The following is a 14200-nucleotide window of genomic DNA, read 5'->3' as shown; positions in this document are numbered from 1 at the left end:
ACCTGGAGGTGACGGTACACCATACACATTGAATTAGAGAATGTGTGTGTCCCTACCTCACCCCTCCACCCAAGACCACTGGAATTTCAAAATGTGGATTGTGAGTGTGTCCTTTGGATGGAATTCGTGCCAAATATGGACCTGGGGCTGAGCAAACGCTGTCCTGTAACACGAACACCTTCTTTACACGGCTTTTTGGTCACACGCTTGAGAGAAGGTTGTCATGTCGAGGAGGGCGAGGTCACACTGAAGGCCCGAAATGACGGTCTTCAACTCCCTGTACAGTGTACACCATGATAAAACAACACCAACAAAACAGATGAATAATGGACAAGGAATCAAGATGTCGATCCAGGTACACAAGAGGTTAACAGGTGTTTATCATCATTTATTAATGGAATGTAAAACATGAACATGTTAATAATAACAACGTAAAACAATGATAAATAAATAAAATAACGTTTTAAAATAAAATCCTCATTTTCGGACTAAACTGAAGTTGTCTTTCCACTCATCCTCCAGGAAACCCATGACAGTTCAGGTGAGGTCAATCACCCAGGTGACAGGTCGTGCAAATGAAAGGTGCACAAAACACCAGACTGTGTTTGTGTGGATTTTTAATCCAAATCGAGAAATGCTGTCTCAGATAAAAAAAACAAAACTACCCACCTGGGAACCTCGATAGTGGAGGTGAAACAACTAGCTTCACCACCACAATTCATTCATATCACACAACCATTCCCTCATACAGCTACCCTCTCCACCACCATTCAAAAACACTCCCCTCACACACCTACCCTCCTCAACCTTGAACATGTTAAATCACAACTGGGACGAGAACCCCCACGGGCTTGTGGGTAGAGGAAAGGGGGTTTTGGGGGTTGTGGAGTTCTAGTAAAACCCGGGTTCCAGATCACTCACCGTCAGGCCTGGTTTGAGTGTGGGATAAATGGGAGGAATGGGAATCACATGAGAGGGAATTGTGGGATGAGGCCTCGTCGCAAATCCTATTACTGGTTAGAACTTATCGTTGCTGTTGGTGAGAAGTGATAACGAAGTTACTTGTTCGACAAATATATCATAATCTTCATCTCACAACAAACACCTCATTACCTATTTCACTCACAGCACTCTCTCATTATTATCCCAACCTCGTCTCCATTGTGTCCTCCATTGTGTCCTCCAACAATAACCCCAGCCGACCTCGACAAAACAGGGGGAAATAATTAAATAAATCCGTGCACACTTCCTCTCTCACTTCATTCCTGGATCCTGGTCGGGAACAACAATCCTTTGCCCAATCCCACAAAATAATTTTTAAACTTCAGAAACCGACAAAAAGTTTTGAAACCATCACATGACCCTGCGAGATCCAATCACTTATGGAGGACAACAACAACAACAACATCAACCACGATGGGTAAGAGAACGAGCTACGTTCGCTCGTAAATAGCAATTCAATTTTTATATAAATAATATTAATAAAACAGTTTAAGTTCAATAAAAATTAGAACAATCAATTAAAATACTTTTCTTTGAATCCTCCGTCACAACGTTCTTCAGAAAAAGAAAGAATCAAAAATGTGAGGGAGGAAAAGGAAAGGGGGAAGGTTTCTGGGAGAAGAGGAAAAAGAAGAAGCAAAGCCATTAGGAATTACAGGGTGGGGATCTGAGGCCGGGTGATGCAGATCTACAGGTGTTCTTTCTGGTAGCGTATCACTGGGCGATGGAAACACCTGTCCTCGAGGGCATGTTGTGCACGCCAGCAGGATTTGCAGTAGAACTTGAAGCACACCTGGAACCGGAAGGTATGTGATCAGGGAAGGTGGAAACAAGACCGACATTGTATCTTGTGCTGGGAGGAAGATGCATGATCAGAGAAATAAAAAAACACCTGTTCCTCCAACTACCACCACCTATCTATATCACCCTCACCCACAGATAAAATCCCAGCAAACAATGTGAGCCCCCCTCTGCATATCCCCATCCCCAATTTGGAAATCGTCTTACGGCTGAAACCGTTGGCTTTTAACGGTCTCCCTGCGACGCCTTCAAATGCAGCAACAAGACGTGAACAGAGGACCCAAGTCAACCGAATGGACCCGTCCGTACACCAGAGGTGAACCGGGACAGTTTGCGATACTTTGTCCGCACACCAAAGGTAAACTGGGACAGTTTGTGATATTTCGAAGTTCAAAGGTCACGCTTTGCCCTGTTGATTATATGTAGCAAGCCATGCGGTGCGCACGTACTCGAGCACCATTTCCATAACTCGTTGTGGGAAATCCCAAAAAACCCCAAAACATGAATCCACAAATTGAAAGTCCACTTTGGACACGCCACACGTGGAGAAGGTACGAGCGTTACCATTTCTCGACAGAATGAGATTCCAGGCTGGTGGAAGCAGGACTGGCACAAGGACCCATTCTCCATGTACGGGTCGATCTGGATCTGTGACCACAAGGATGTTTTAAAAAAAACAATTAGAAATGCAAATTGTTGGAGGGAAACCAGTCACGTGTGTGAACAGACGAGGAAGCGGTGACGGGTGAGAGATTCATTTCACAAAATCAGGGATTTGGACATTTCACTGGAGTTTAAAAATAAATAATGATGGGAAGAGGTGGGATGGAAAATGTACAAAGAGAAATGTGACAACAATTGAACAGAAGGAAAGTGTCCCCTTGATCGTCATCCTGAAAAGTCAAAGCACCAGGTGGGTACAAGGCCCGAGCCAGAAGGTACAGGTAGTCAGTCGTGCGATGGTCGCCGGTAGTAGGCAAACTGGGCAAGCCGAGACGAACATGATTGCAGATTGATAGAAGACGAGCAAGAACGCACAGGATGGGAACAGATCCACGATACGATGAACAGTCGTGCGAACGGACAACAACGACTGGACAAAATGGACGGGGTGGTGCGGGGAACGGGTCTTGGAAAGGATCAGGTGGAGCTGAGAAAACGTCCTGCACTCCTGGAGAAACCACAAGTGGCAACAACAAACAGTCCACCGCCAAGACAATACTACAACAAGAAAAAGAGCAATCAGAGATTGCGGACCCTCGCCAGGACTTATTGCGCGTGGTGTTTGTGTAGTTTTGTGTGGTGTTGATGTGCTGTGGTTTCTCCTCGAGTGCAGGACGACAGGTAAAAAAAATTTACTGCACCTGTCCTGTATTTAGAAAATGAACAACAACAAATCGTCAATTCCAATGAACATTTGCTTTGAGCTTGACGTCCATTCCAAACCTCAATGGAACTTTCAACGGACAAACCTTTCTTGTGAACTTTGGAGTTCGAATTTCGACAAATTCAGCAGCGACCGCCTTCATGTAGCTCATGCGGCTCCCAAACATCACACGAGCCGACCCTGCAACACAACAAAACAACAACGAGCAGGAGAGAGTTTGGAGAACACATCATCAGGCGCACTAGTGAGAAGCAAGGACCCGGGCGGGGGTCTGCGAGCGGTAAGTCGATTCATGATTGGCCGGGATGATCCAGAATTCCGTAATATTTTGTCCAAGTGCTGCTTAGTGCGAAAAAGTCGGTTTGCGTTCTCGTGTTCAAGATTATAGTTCAAATGAAATAAAATAAATATTTTAACGGTGTCGAAATGAAAAAAATTCCGGAAGTTTACCGCCATTGATGCGCCGCCTTTTACACCACCTGATTTAACATGTTGCATGAGTTCTTTCTCCCCGTTGTTTGTGTCCTTTATAACATTCTTAAAAACAATAAAGTTTCCTTTTTAGAATTATTTTAAAATTTGACTGCCAGACGGAGAGGCGGAGTAAAAAAACATGATCTCACTCTTCTCTCCACGGATTGAATGGTCTATCTATATATTACATACGCGGTACAAAAATATATTCCCAAATGCATTAAATACAATCCCCTGAACAAGACTCTTCCGTTCAAATTAGCAGTCTTACCTTTTACAGGTGTGTTCCTTGACAGACATACAGTCAGATCTTGTCGATCATTGGGTTGAATCAACACAAGGTTCGTATGAGTATATCTACCAGCAGGGGAAGCAAGAAGCTGACGTTTCGGCTGTTATCCCTTCATCGGACCAACAGATGGGGAAACGATCGTTTTTATCCGATCACTTAAACTACGTTGGTTTCCAGAAACTTCGAATCCAGATCACATGCAAAACTGCATCCTTGCTCTGGATTTTAACTCCACCGATGCATCACCTGCACTCGTTATGGAGTATCCTCTTCCAGTGGGGAAATTTCATGGAAATTTCTTCCAGTTTCCCTGGAATAAACGAGGGAGCGAACCCGGTAAACCCGAGGGTTTGCTCCCAGCACCCATTCTCAGTTCCACTCCAGCTCCGTACAGGTAAAACAGCTCAGGTGTGCACGCACCGATCGGGTATCGGTGTTTGTCAATGTCGATGCGCACGGAAACGACTCCCCCGAAGAGGTCGTCGAGCACGTCGGCGAGTCCCTGTGCTGTTATCAAGCCGTGCAGTGCCCCCACAAACACGTTCAGTCCGGTCTCCCAGCACTCCCGAGGATCCAAACCGATGCTCGAGTCTGCCACGACCCAGGGGATCACCTCCACCTGTGCAAAGATGAAGCAAAGACAAGAGTGAAGAGGAGGAGGAGGACGTGAAGGAGAAACCCAAACCATCACATCATCAAATTGGACATCAAAAAAGTTGATAAAATCCATCATTCAAAGTGTGATCGAAGCGCTCGATGACGACTGCTATTCCTTCACTAAAAGTTCTGTATTTATGACGTCATACCGTTATATTCAAGAGAAATTTTAAATGTTCTGTTTTACCTGCTTTGGTATTCAGTTCCCTCACCGGTCCATGACTTGTTCACCTTCCTTTTGTTTTAAATTAAATATCAAGTTGAAGGACAGAGTGATACCTTTTTAAAAAAAATTTTCAACGCAACAAGCCCCGTAACATCTCCACCTTCAATCAACACGGTTATGAGGCATACTCGTACCTCCTGTCGTGATCCCAATTGGGTCAGCAAACCATATTACGCTTGGGAATCCTTTTAAACTTTGTGATTGTTACCTGCGCCACTCCAGGTGGAAGGAGATGATGTTTTCACCCCTGTCTGTGTATATAGCCGAGAGGGAAATGGGTATGGATGAAAACGTGTTGTGAATGTTTGTCATAATAACCAGGGTGGCTGACCACAGAGGTCGGAGTACATCCAACACTTTAAAATATGCACTCAAACACTTGCTTCCCATTGTCCATCGTCTGTAAACGATAAATGGTTGTGGGGCACGGTCTCTAATCGTACCGCCATAAAACTGAGAAACACCAGCGCCCTCCAGAGAGCACCCTGACCGCGAACAGCTCGAGAACTGAGAGGACGGACTGTCCGAGCCCCGGACATCAATGAATGTAAATGTACCATATGGGAAGACTCGTGATTGTCGGACGCCATGGACATCATGTATGAATACAATGAATGGTGATCATCCTCAGCAAAACGTTTGCAGGCTCGAAGCAACGCTCGTACACCCGCTTGTGACTTGAACAGCAAATACACGTGTCCTGCACGCGGCACACGTCAAAAAAAGGATCGTTACAAACCACTTTGTCCACAACCAACATCGGCACAACACACACCACTTAACTATCTCCATGATACACACGGTTATTAACTTTATACGTTCCCAACAAGAAAAAGAGCAATCAGAGATTGCAGACCCTCACCAGGACTTGTTTTGTGTGGGTAGTTTGTGTAGTTTGTGTGGTGTAGTTTTTTGAAAGTTAAAAAAAATATGGCTGCCGAATCACGTGACCGGTGAGTTCAGTCATTCAATCTCCTGGGTCTCATTATCAGCCATGATCTTTCTTGGGAAAACCACATTTCAAAGTTGGCCTCCAAAGGAAGCCGCCGACTGGACATCCTCCGTCGAACAAAGTCCTTCCTTGGCACACCTGAGCTCCTATCCACACGCAAGGCTTTCTTCCAGAGAGACCACTGCTCTCCCTTCTTGCTCAGCTGGACGCCATGGAAACGAAGACCTTCAAGATCATTGGAATCTCCTGCGCTGAAGCTGAGTCAATGGGTCGATCACTTTGACATTGCAGACAGGTCGGTGGTCTCTCTGTCTTCCACCACCTTTCTGGTCTTGCACCATCTACTCTTTCCATCCGTCGCCTGTATTCGCAGGTTTCTGCAAGGCTCACATGGTCCACCATCATCCCCCCTCCCCAAAAAATGAAAAACCTAAGTCTCGGGTCACTGCTCACCTCCACTCATTCGTTCCACTTTTTCCTGACTGTGGAACCAACTTCCACATTCTCTTCAATCCCTTTCTTCCCGCCAGGTCTTGAAGACAGCCGGCTGTTCACCACCATCTCAGATCGTCCCCCAATCCAAAACTATGATTCTTTCTACCCCCGCTCATGCCCCTCCCCCCACAACCAGCCTCAAGCCAAACTCTTTCCTTCCTTCCTGAGAGTTTACTTCTGTGTCCATCATGGCACATCCACAACCATGATCTTCTCTACCTTCATTAACCCTCCCCAAGTCAAGTCATCTTTTCGGGTGTCAAGTTTTCCTTTCCACTCCTGTCATTGAGAGTTTCCTTCTTTATCCATCTTGTTCATCCCAATGTGTCCTCCCAGAACCTTCCTTATTCCCCACTTTTCCTACTTCTCGAAGTCTCCCTCCATTAACCCTGTCGTTGCTGTGTTCTCCTACCCCCCCCCTCTCTCTCTCTCCTTTTCTTTTTGTTCTGTTATTCCCTATTCGGTTCTACGTTCGAACTCCTTCTGGATCCTCGAAACAATAAAAACTAGAGTTCAGGGAACACGTCACCCCGGGAACACTGTCTTGAGAAACAAGGACGTGCGCGGGGGTCCACGAGTGGAAAATAATTTAATTGTTCCTGATGGGGTAAAACATTCTGTCCAAGTGCGGCAGCGTACTACGAAACGGAAGGGTTTTGAAAGTGCTGACAAGTCGATTTGTGTTCTGCAGTGTTGAAGTATCTCATTAAATTGAAATAAAATAAAGATTTTAATGGTTGGAGAAATAGTAAAGAATTAAGACATTTACCGCCGTTGATGCTTCGCCTTTTACACCACCTGATTGAACACGTTACATTAGTTCTTCGTACCTGTTGTTTGTATCCTTTATGACGTCATTAAAACAGTAAGCTTCCTGTTTGGAATGATTTTCAATTTTGTCTTGCTGTGAAATTTTTTTTATCTCACGTCTTCTCTTCGTCTTATTACTGTTAAACAGGTAAGTTTTCCGATTCCTGTTCAAAATATAACATTCAATTGAAATCAAGTTAATTGTTCCTTGATCATAAACTGATGTTCGTAGACAGAAGGACGGACAGACAGACAGACGGACAGACAGAAGTGAAACAATTGCTTCGCTCCGTTTTTCCTCATTTTTAGCTCACCTGGAACGTAGTTCCCGGGGAGCTGATGGAATGGCGCGTCGTCGGTCATTTTGGGGGGGTTGCCTGCAAAATAGGTATTTCCTTTCTTCTCAGAAACTACACACACAATTCCAATGAAACTTGACCACCACCTTCATCACCCGTGACGTACTAACGTTTGTTCACGGTATATAAAAAAAATCCATATATGTTTACTTTCTTCTCCATTACATATGCTGTGGGTCATCCACATCTACCAGTGGTTCCCTGGTTATCTTATCCAGCTGCTACCAGGTGAGCACCCAGGTGTATTGCCCCGATGTTTGAGATCCTCATGCTGCATTTGGTCATTTTCTTGATTTCAGCGAACTTTCTGAGCGTGTGTGTGTGTGTGTGTGTGTGTGTGTGTGTGTGTGTGTGTGTGTGTGTGTGTGTGTGTGTGTTGTGTGATTTATTTTCCAGCTGCTCCATGTGCATTCCACCCAGTTGAATGAAATAAATAAATAATCCCCAAAGTGAAAAACATTGTCCCACCACCACACTGACACATAGTGTACACAATACATTACAGGGGGTTTGCTCCCATCACCATACCTTTGGGGTTGCCCCATCTGTGCTGGCTCTTCTTTCTCGGCCACATCACCGATACTTTGCCAAAAGCGCTAAATGTACCCAACAGGTTGGCTAAACACAAGAAAATACAACAAAAGTGATCAGATTAAAAGGACACTTCCTGATCGACTTACTGTTCATCGATTTGTTGAGCAAACCTTCAAGTCACGTGTCAAACATCCACACTAATAAATGTCAGTGTGTGTGTGTGTGTGTGTGTGTGTGTGTGTGTGTGTGTGTGTGTGTGTGTGTGTGTGTGTATGTGTGTGTGTCAGGGTGTCAGTGTGTCTCCTCCGTAACTCCAAAACCATAAAACCTAGCAGCCTGAAACTTTGCATGCATCTTGAGGGAAATCCAAGGGGGTGCAGGAGTGAAAATTGGGTGTTTGGGTTTATTAAAACCACCTCTTTTGAAGATAATTAACGGCATTATTTAATTATATCCTTCATCAGGCAATCCTTGGCCACCTCGCTGTCTTGGGTCTTCAGGCATTTCCTAGGTAACCTCGCTGGGGTCTGAAGCTGCCATGTTTTTTTTTGGCCTGCTCAACCATGCCCTGACTCGGAACAGGCCGCAACGATTTCTGAACGATAAAGTTTTTTTTTCTTCACTTTCCTCACTCATGTTATCGAATGCCTGTTCATCATAGCTACGAATCGCCGGGTACATTGCAATGCTTATAAACGCCCGGAGACGTCAGGGTTCGTTGCTTTATTTCATTTCTGCACATGTCATAACCTCAAGAATCTCTTAAATTAAGCTGAATTACAAAATTTAATCTCCAAGATTGAACTTAGCAGCAGTTCCGACTCCTAAAAAAGTGTTAATTTGTCCAATTCGGACATATTTGACGTTGCAGGTGTATCCATTGCCAATTGTGTGCCAAGCGAGCCATTTATTATCAACCGTTTTGTTGGAGTGCTTAAGCCACGAGCGCTCTGCAATATTCGCACTGTCACTGAATACGATATCAAATATTTTGAACAAAGTTCAGGAGCCACTCACGTGCGTTGGCCACGTGTTGTTGTGCAGTGTAACAGGCGGTGGCTTGCTCGCTGAAAATGTGAAATTTTATTTTACACGACGTTTCCCCTTTTTGTACAATCTTCCAAGTTACGACATGTCACCTTGGCAGAGATAAATAGAAATAGAAATTAAACATTTCATTTTTTTTAAAGTTTCTTCAACCATTTTGTGGATTGCTTGGTGAAGCCACTTGGCGCGTGTTCTTCAAGCTTCAATCAATGGCGATACCGCAGTTAGATACCGGAAGTAGGAAGGAAAAATAAATTATATGATCACAATGAGTAAAAATTATTTTCAGTTGTTTTGAAGTAATGAATCACGACATCACGTCAGGAAAGCCAAGATGTCCACATGCTCACTCTAAGCTGTTTAACCTGGATTTGAAACCCGACCCAGCTATAAACTGTCATCCTGGTGTTTCACAGGCAGGGTGATTCATCAATGTGTGTGCCGACTCTCGGATGGACGTTAAACTGGACATCTCACCCACTGGAATGCCTTTCCCCCTCGCCTATCTCACCCCTCTCCCTCTCTCACTCCTTTGCATCTCTCACCCCTCTGCCTCTCTCAGCCCTATCCCACCCCTCTCCCTTTTTCCGACCCTGGACTCTCTCCCACCCCTCCCTTTTCCTCCTGCTCTCCCACTGCTCCCCCTCCATTGAGGGGACTGCAGCATGTACAAATGAGATTCAGAAGGTGGAATGGTGTCATCCCAGGTATCCACACCCTCGTGTGTCGTCTCCCTCCATCCCCCTTGTCTTCCCCTTCCTTGTCTCACCTCCATCCTCTCTCTGCCTTCCTCTCTCTCCCTCTCCTCCCTCCCTCTTTCCCCCCACCCTTAATATCCCTTCAACGAAGCGATGGGTTGTATTTCCTCGTTGAATAATAAACTTAACATTCAGTCCTGATGTTCGCACCGACACCGTAATGCCAGATCCTTATTCGCATAAACGGGGAAGGTGAGGGAGTAGGAGGGAGGGTAGAAAAAGCAAATACCCTCAGTGATGCTCCAGAAAATTCCACCGAGGAAGACTTTTGTGGAGAAGACAGGGTTCGTGTGGATAATTCGTGAGAGCTTGCCTCTCCATTTCCATGTCGCTTCATTCATTACTGTTCAGAGGTGGTAAAAGGTCACATCTACATCCAAACACTCTCCACAACATTCAAACACATTCATAAATCAACATTACAATTCAATATCCCATTCTTAAGTCGAATCACAACAACAAAAAGTTCAAGCACTTCCCCAGGGAGAAGAACAGACGGACGATCCAAACCGATGCGTACAAATTGGGGCTTGACGTAGTTTTGCCTGATTATAATCAATGCTGCTTGGCTCTGCCGGCTGTGGTGGTGGTGGTGATGGTAGTCGTGGATACCATACTCTCTCCAGTGGATACTTTGCACCTCCTCTGAGACAACTTCCTGGATCAAATATAGATGACTCGACCCTTTCCCTTGCTTGACTCGGCCAAGGGTCATGGCTCGAGGCAGTGAGTGGAGAGTGGCGTGCCGGAAAGTACAACGACCGGGACCCATGGAGGCCAGGCTGCAGGGAGTGAGGTATTCAAGGAAATACAACCAATTTGTGTCATCAAAACTACAGCTTGAATGGCACTCGGTAGAGCACAGACTAGATGAGAAAAAGAACACATTTGTTGGGGTTCAGAGCAATGAGAGGGAGGAAGGTGAGCGGAGTGCAAAGATGGTGATAGGTAGGATCCAGAATACGTGGAACAGGAATGATGAACAACGATGTGCAAAGAGCAAAGGGAAGTTCGGGACAAGGATTAACACAAAAGACATCTGGAAGATTGAAAGAACTTTTCGGGGTGGACGAGAAGGATGAAGAACAGAGAGATGGGGGGGGCAGAAAACGAGGATGGAAACCTGTATATAGCACGTAACTTGCATTGTGCTGGAATGTCCGAACAACTTACAAACAGGTAGTAATGAACATTTAAGAATAGCTCTTCCACGAGCCTCGACGATATATCCAAAAAATAAAAGTTAAAAAATATATCACAACAGGACTCAAAGCAAACCGCTGGTGGACAGATTTGGAAAAGTTCAAACTTACCATGAAGTCTCCGGAGGCCTCGGAGCCAGAGGAGAAGTCACTCATGTCAGAGTCAGCAAGGTTCGTGGAACGCGAGTCTGCATGAGTGTGACCCTTCGTTGGACACATGCTTGCTAACTCCGTACCAAGCTGCTCTATCTCAGCTGAACTTCCATGTTGACCTCCACCAAACATCGGACTCAACTTCATCCTGGCACATGGACTTCCGAACATTCTGCCAAACTGCTCTGTTCCGTAGGAAATCGTCGCCGCAGAACCGCTCGAGGGACGGGCCTCAATCTGTTCAGCTGCTGGAGATGTCACACCTGGGTCAGCCATTCCGGTGTTGACCCAATTCCAAAAAGCCGATGCAAGATATTCCGTAGAGGCTTCCGGTGGTGTACTTGTATTTGGGAAGAGGGTTTGATAACATGGAGGTAGATCCTGGTTCGCTTCAACAGGATGCAGGTTGGAAAGGGCTGCAAAGCAAATGACATTCCAAGGTTGTGATACAATCCCAAAAAAACAAAAGTTTCAATCACTAATTAACAGCTCAGAAGAAACTCAAGGAGAATACATTTTGAAAAAGTAAAACTCGAGGGTAAGGGATGCTGTGGAAAGAGAAAACGAGGTTAAACGAGGACAAATGTGTCCAAGAGCCGCGTCCTAAAGGCAATAACAACAACAACTTCCGATATTTCGTCACGTGCCTTGATGGAGCCAATAGCGAGACCCGTCGTGGAGGCTCCTGTTCATGACGAGAAAATCGTGTATTTACGAAATTACAACACATTCAATGGAATAATCATTAAATAGTAACGTGAACTTTTCGAAACTTTAAAGCAAATGTCCGAATATATTTAAAAGTTCATGATAGACGCTCTCAAAAGGAACCCTCAATGTGAGGATGTGTACAGGTGTTTAGTATTTAAGGAGATCCGGATCCTGTATATGAAAGAGCCGAGTCCGAAAGGTTTTGTCTTCACCAGAAGAAGAAGAACAAGAAGAACAACAAGAAGAACAACAACAACAACGCGGAGCTCTCTTCGAGCCAGCGTTCGCTACGCGAGACGCGGCTAAAAATGTTCCTGTTGAGGGACCATAAACTTTGTTTGAGCGAACAAGGGTGAAATAAGATGTCCAGGGAACGTTTACCCACTCAAAACAAACGTTCTGTGACACTGCGACTACTGACAAGTTGGACATTGTGGGGTACGTCCAAGAAACGAGGAGGAATTGATCTTGTTGCGGCTTTTTGTGTCTTGACAAACAGACAGACCAACGGACCCGAAATGCAATACCCTCCTCTCCTTGCATCGGATTCCGGATCTTTAACCAAAATCGAATCAAATTGTCCTGATCACACACCCAACCAGTCTACCATACGTCGTCGGAATCCGTCCATAACTTTTTGAGATATCCTGCTCGCAGACAAACAAACAGACAGACAGACTGGGGTGAAAACATAACCCAGTTAATCGAACATCTTATCCTGCGGAATGTTCAAGTATATCGTTAAATCGAAATGATAATGAAGATTTTAAAGGTCGGAGAAAACAAATTTGGGAGTTTACCGCTTGCGTCTTTTACACCACCCTCCATCTAAAACGATACATGAGGTTTTTCGTGCTTGTTGTTTGTGTCCTTTATAACATCCTTAAAAACAGTAAGTTTGCTGTTTGGAATGATTTTCAAAATTTTGTTTGACTGCCGGACAGGCAGATCGAGTAAAATAATTGTCTCACTCTTCTCCGCGCGTGTGCGCAATCGGGACAAATTCAGAGCCAAAGTACGTTAAACGAAAGGTTCGTTTTCCGATTCGTGTTCAAAATTTCACATTCAATTTAAATCAAATTGTTCGTCGATCACAAACTGACGTTTTAGATGCCCGGATGGACAGACAGACAGACAGAAGTGAATCCATTGCTTCACTCCACTTTTCGCTTCGTGTGCATGGGGTAAACAACGTGAAAAGCACAACATCAACGTGACCAATCATGACCGACTGATCTCACCGCTCAAGGCAGTCACGTCACGTGACCAGGCATGGGAGGAGCTTCGCCTTCCAGGTGAGCCAGGTGCCGGTGGATAGTTGATGCGCTTGTTCACCTTGTTGTGGAATTCCTCACCTTCGTCACATTTACATTCCTGAAATAAATGTTTTCCTGATTTTTTTTTTCAAGTGCAAAAGGAAGTGTACACCGCACAGGTACGTGTAAACAGGTATTTTGAAAAAGAGAAAAGTTCATGTTTACATTCACATGTATGGGCACTGTATCCAGTTCGGGTGCTGCACCCCCCTGCCTGAAATAAACACCTCATCACTGGGGTCCCCATGTGTAAATATTCTTGGGGTTTTGGAAAGACCACCCCGGGGGAGTTGCGTTCAACACATCAGGGATCCCAAGTTTAGATATGTCCATCGTCATTTTGTTTCGTTAGGTTTCCCCTTCCCCTTGTATCAGGGACAGGGAAATGCATTGTGTGTGAATAGCAGGTTCGACCCCCCTTTTGTAATTGTCCCCTCTTTAAAATCTCCATCCCTTCTAATCCCTCTCCCCATCCTTCGATCCGCAGCACCCTTTGACCTTCGCGTGCCGCTTTCTCATTGGGCGCTCGCAAAAGCCACGACCCACCAGGGGAGGAATACAAGGCAGGGGTACAAGTCGAGCTGCGCCACCAGAACAAACTTCCACAAGAGACAATCTCTGCAAGACGAGCACCCTGGTGCCGAGAAGAGGATCCCGTCCACAATTTTAAGACAAAATAATCGGACACGAGAGGGGCACTCGGTGGAGCGCGTACCTCCGCCAGGTAACGCCTGATCCACGAGAACATATCGGCCCAATACATTTTTGAGATATCGTACTAGATATCGTTTTTGGCCCCATCTCGCAATGGTGAAGAATCGCTTTGAAAATTAAATAATTCTCGCATCCGGATCTGGATCAATTGGTCTTTGTCGCACACCCAACCTGTCCACCAAGGTTCGTCCGAATCCGTCCATAACGTTTTGAGATATCCTGCACACAAACAGAAAAACAAGAAAGAGACTGAGTGCAGAGCACGATACTTGCAAATTGCACCCCCCCCTTTCTCCAAAGGTTGCCATGG

At 45.3% G+C, this 14200-nt stretch overlaps 1 protein-coding gene across 7 annotated transcripts in view; it reads right to left on the bottom strand.

Annotated features, from left to right (window-relative positions):
* Window positions 1-367: 367 nt before the first annotated feature.
* Window positions 368-14200, bottom strand: part of LOC147006735 (cytoplasmic polyadenylation element-binding protein 1-like) — an 18879-nt gene continuing 5046 nt past the window's right edge. For 4 of the 7 annotated variants that reach the window (XM_085868088.1, XM_085868086.1, XM_085868084.1 and 1 more), the window contains 11 exons: window positions 13102-13234; window positions 11108-11565; window positions 10315-10576; window positions 10024-10137; window positions 7984-8073; window positions 7411-7506; window positions 5397-5539; window positions 4377-4575; window positions 3276-3370; window positions 2368-2451; window positions 368-1795 (listed from right to left, as the gene is read on the bottom strand). In XM_085868088.1, the coding sequence (XP_085724214.1) occupies window positions 1691-1795; window positions 2368-2451; window positions 3276-3370; window positions 4377-4575; window positions 5397-5539; window positions 7411-7506; window positions 7984-8073; window positions 10024-10137; window positions 10315-10576; window positions 11108-11565; window positions 13102-13234 (1779 nt within the window). In that variant the 3' untranslated portion in view covers window positions 368-1690. The remainder of the gene's footprint in view (window positions 1796-2367; window positions 2452-3275; window positions 3371-4376; window positions 4576-5396; window positions 5540-7410; window positions 7507-7983; window positions 8074-10023; window positions 10138-10314; window positions 10577-11107; window positions 11566-13101; window positions 13235-14200) is intronic. The other 3 variants (XM_085868085.1, XM_085868090.1, XM_085868091.1) reach the window with 3 other exon arrangements.

The sequence above is a fragment of the Eptatretus burgeri genome, unplaced genomic scaffold (assembly GCF_056783735.1).
Source record: "Eptatretus burgeri isolate ZD-2024b unplaced genomic scaffold, Ebu_testis_v1 Ebu_testis_scaffold_3155, whole genome shotgun sequence".
NCBI lineage: Eukaryota > Metazoa > Chordata > Myxini > Myxiniformes > Myxinidae > Eptatretus > Eptatretus burgeri.
The sequence above is the reverse complement of the archived record's forward strand: the minus strand, read 5'-3'. Positions and strand labels throughout refer to the sequence as shown.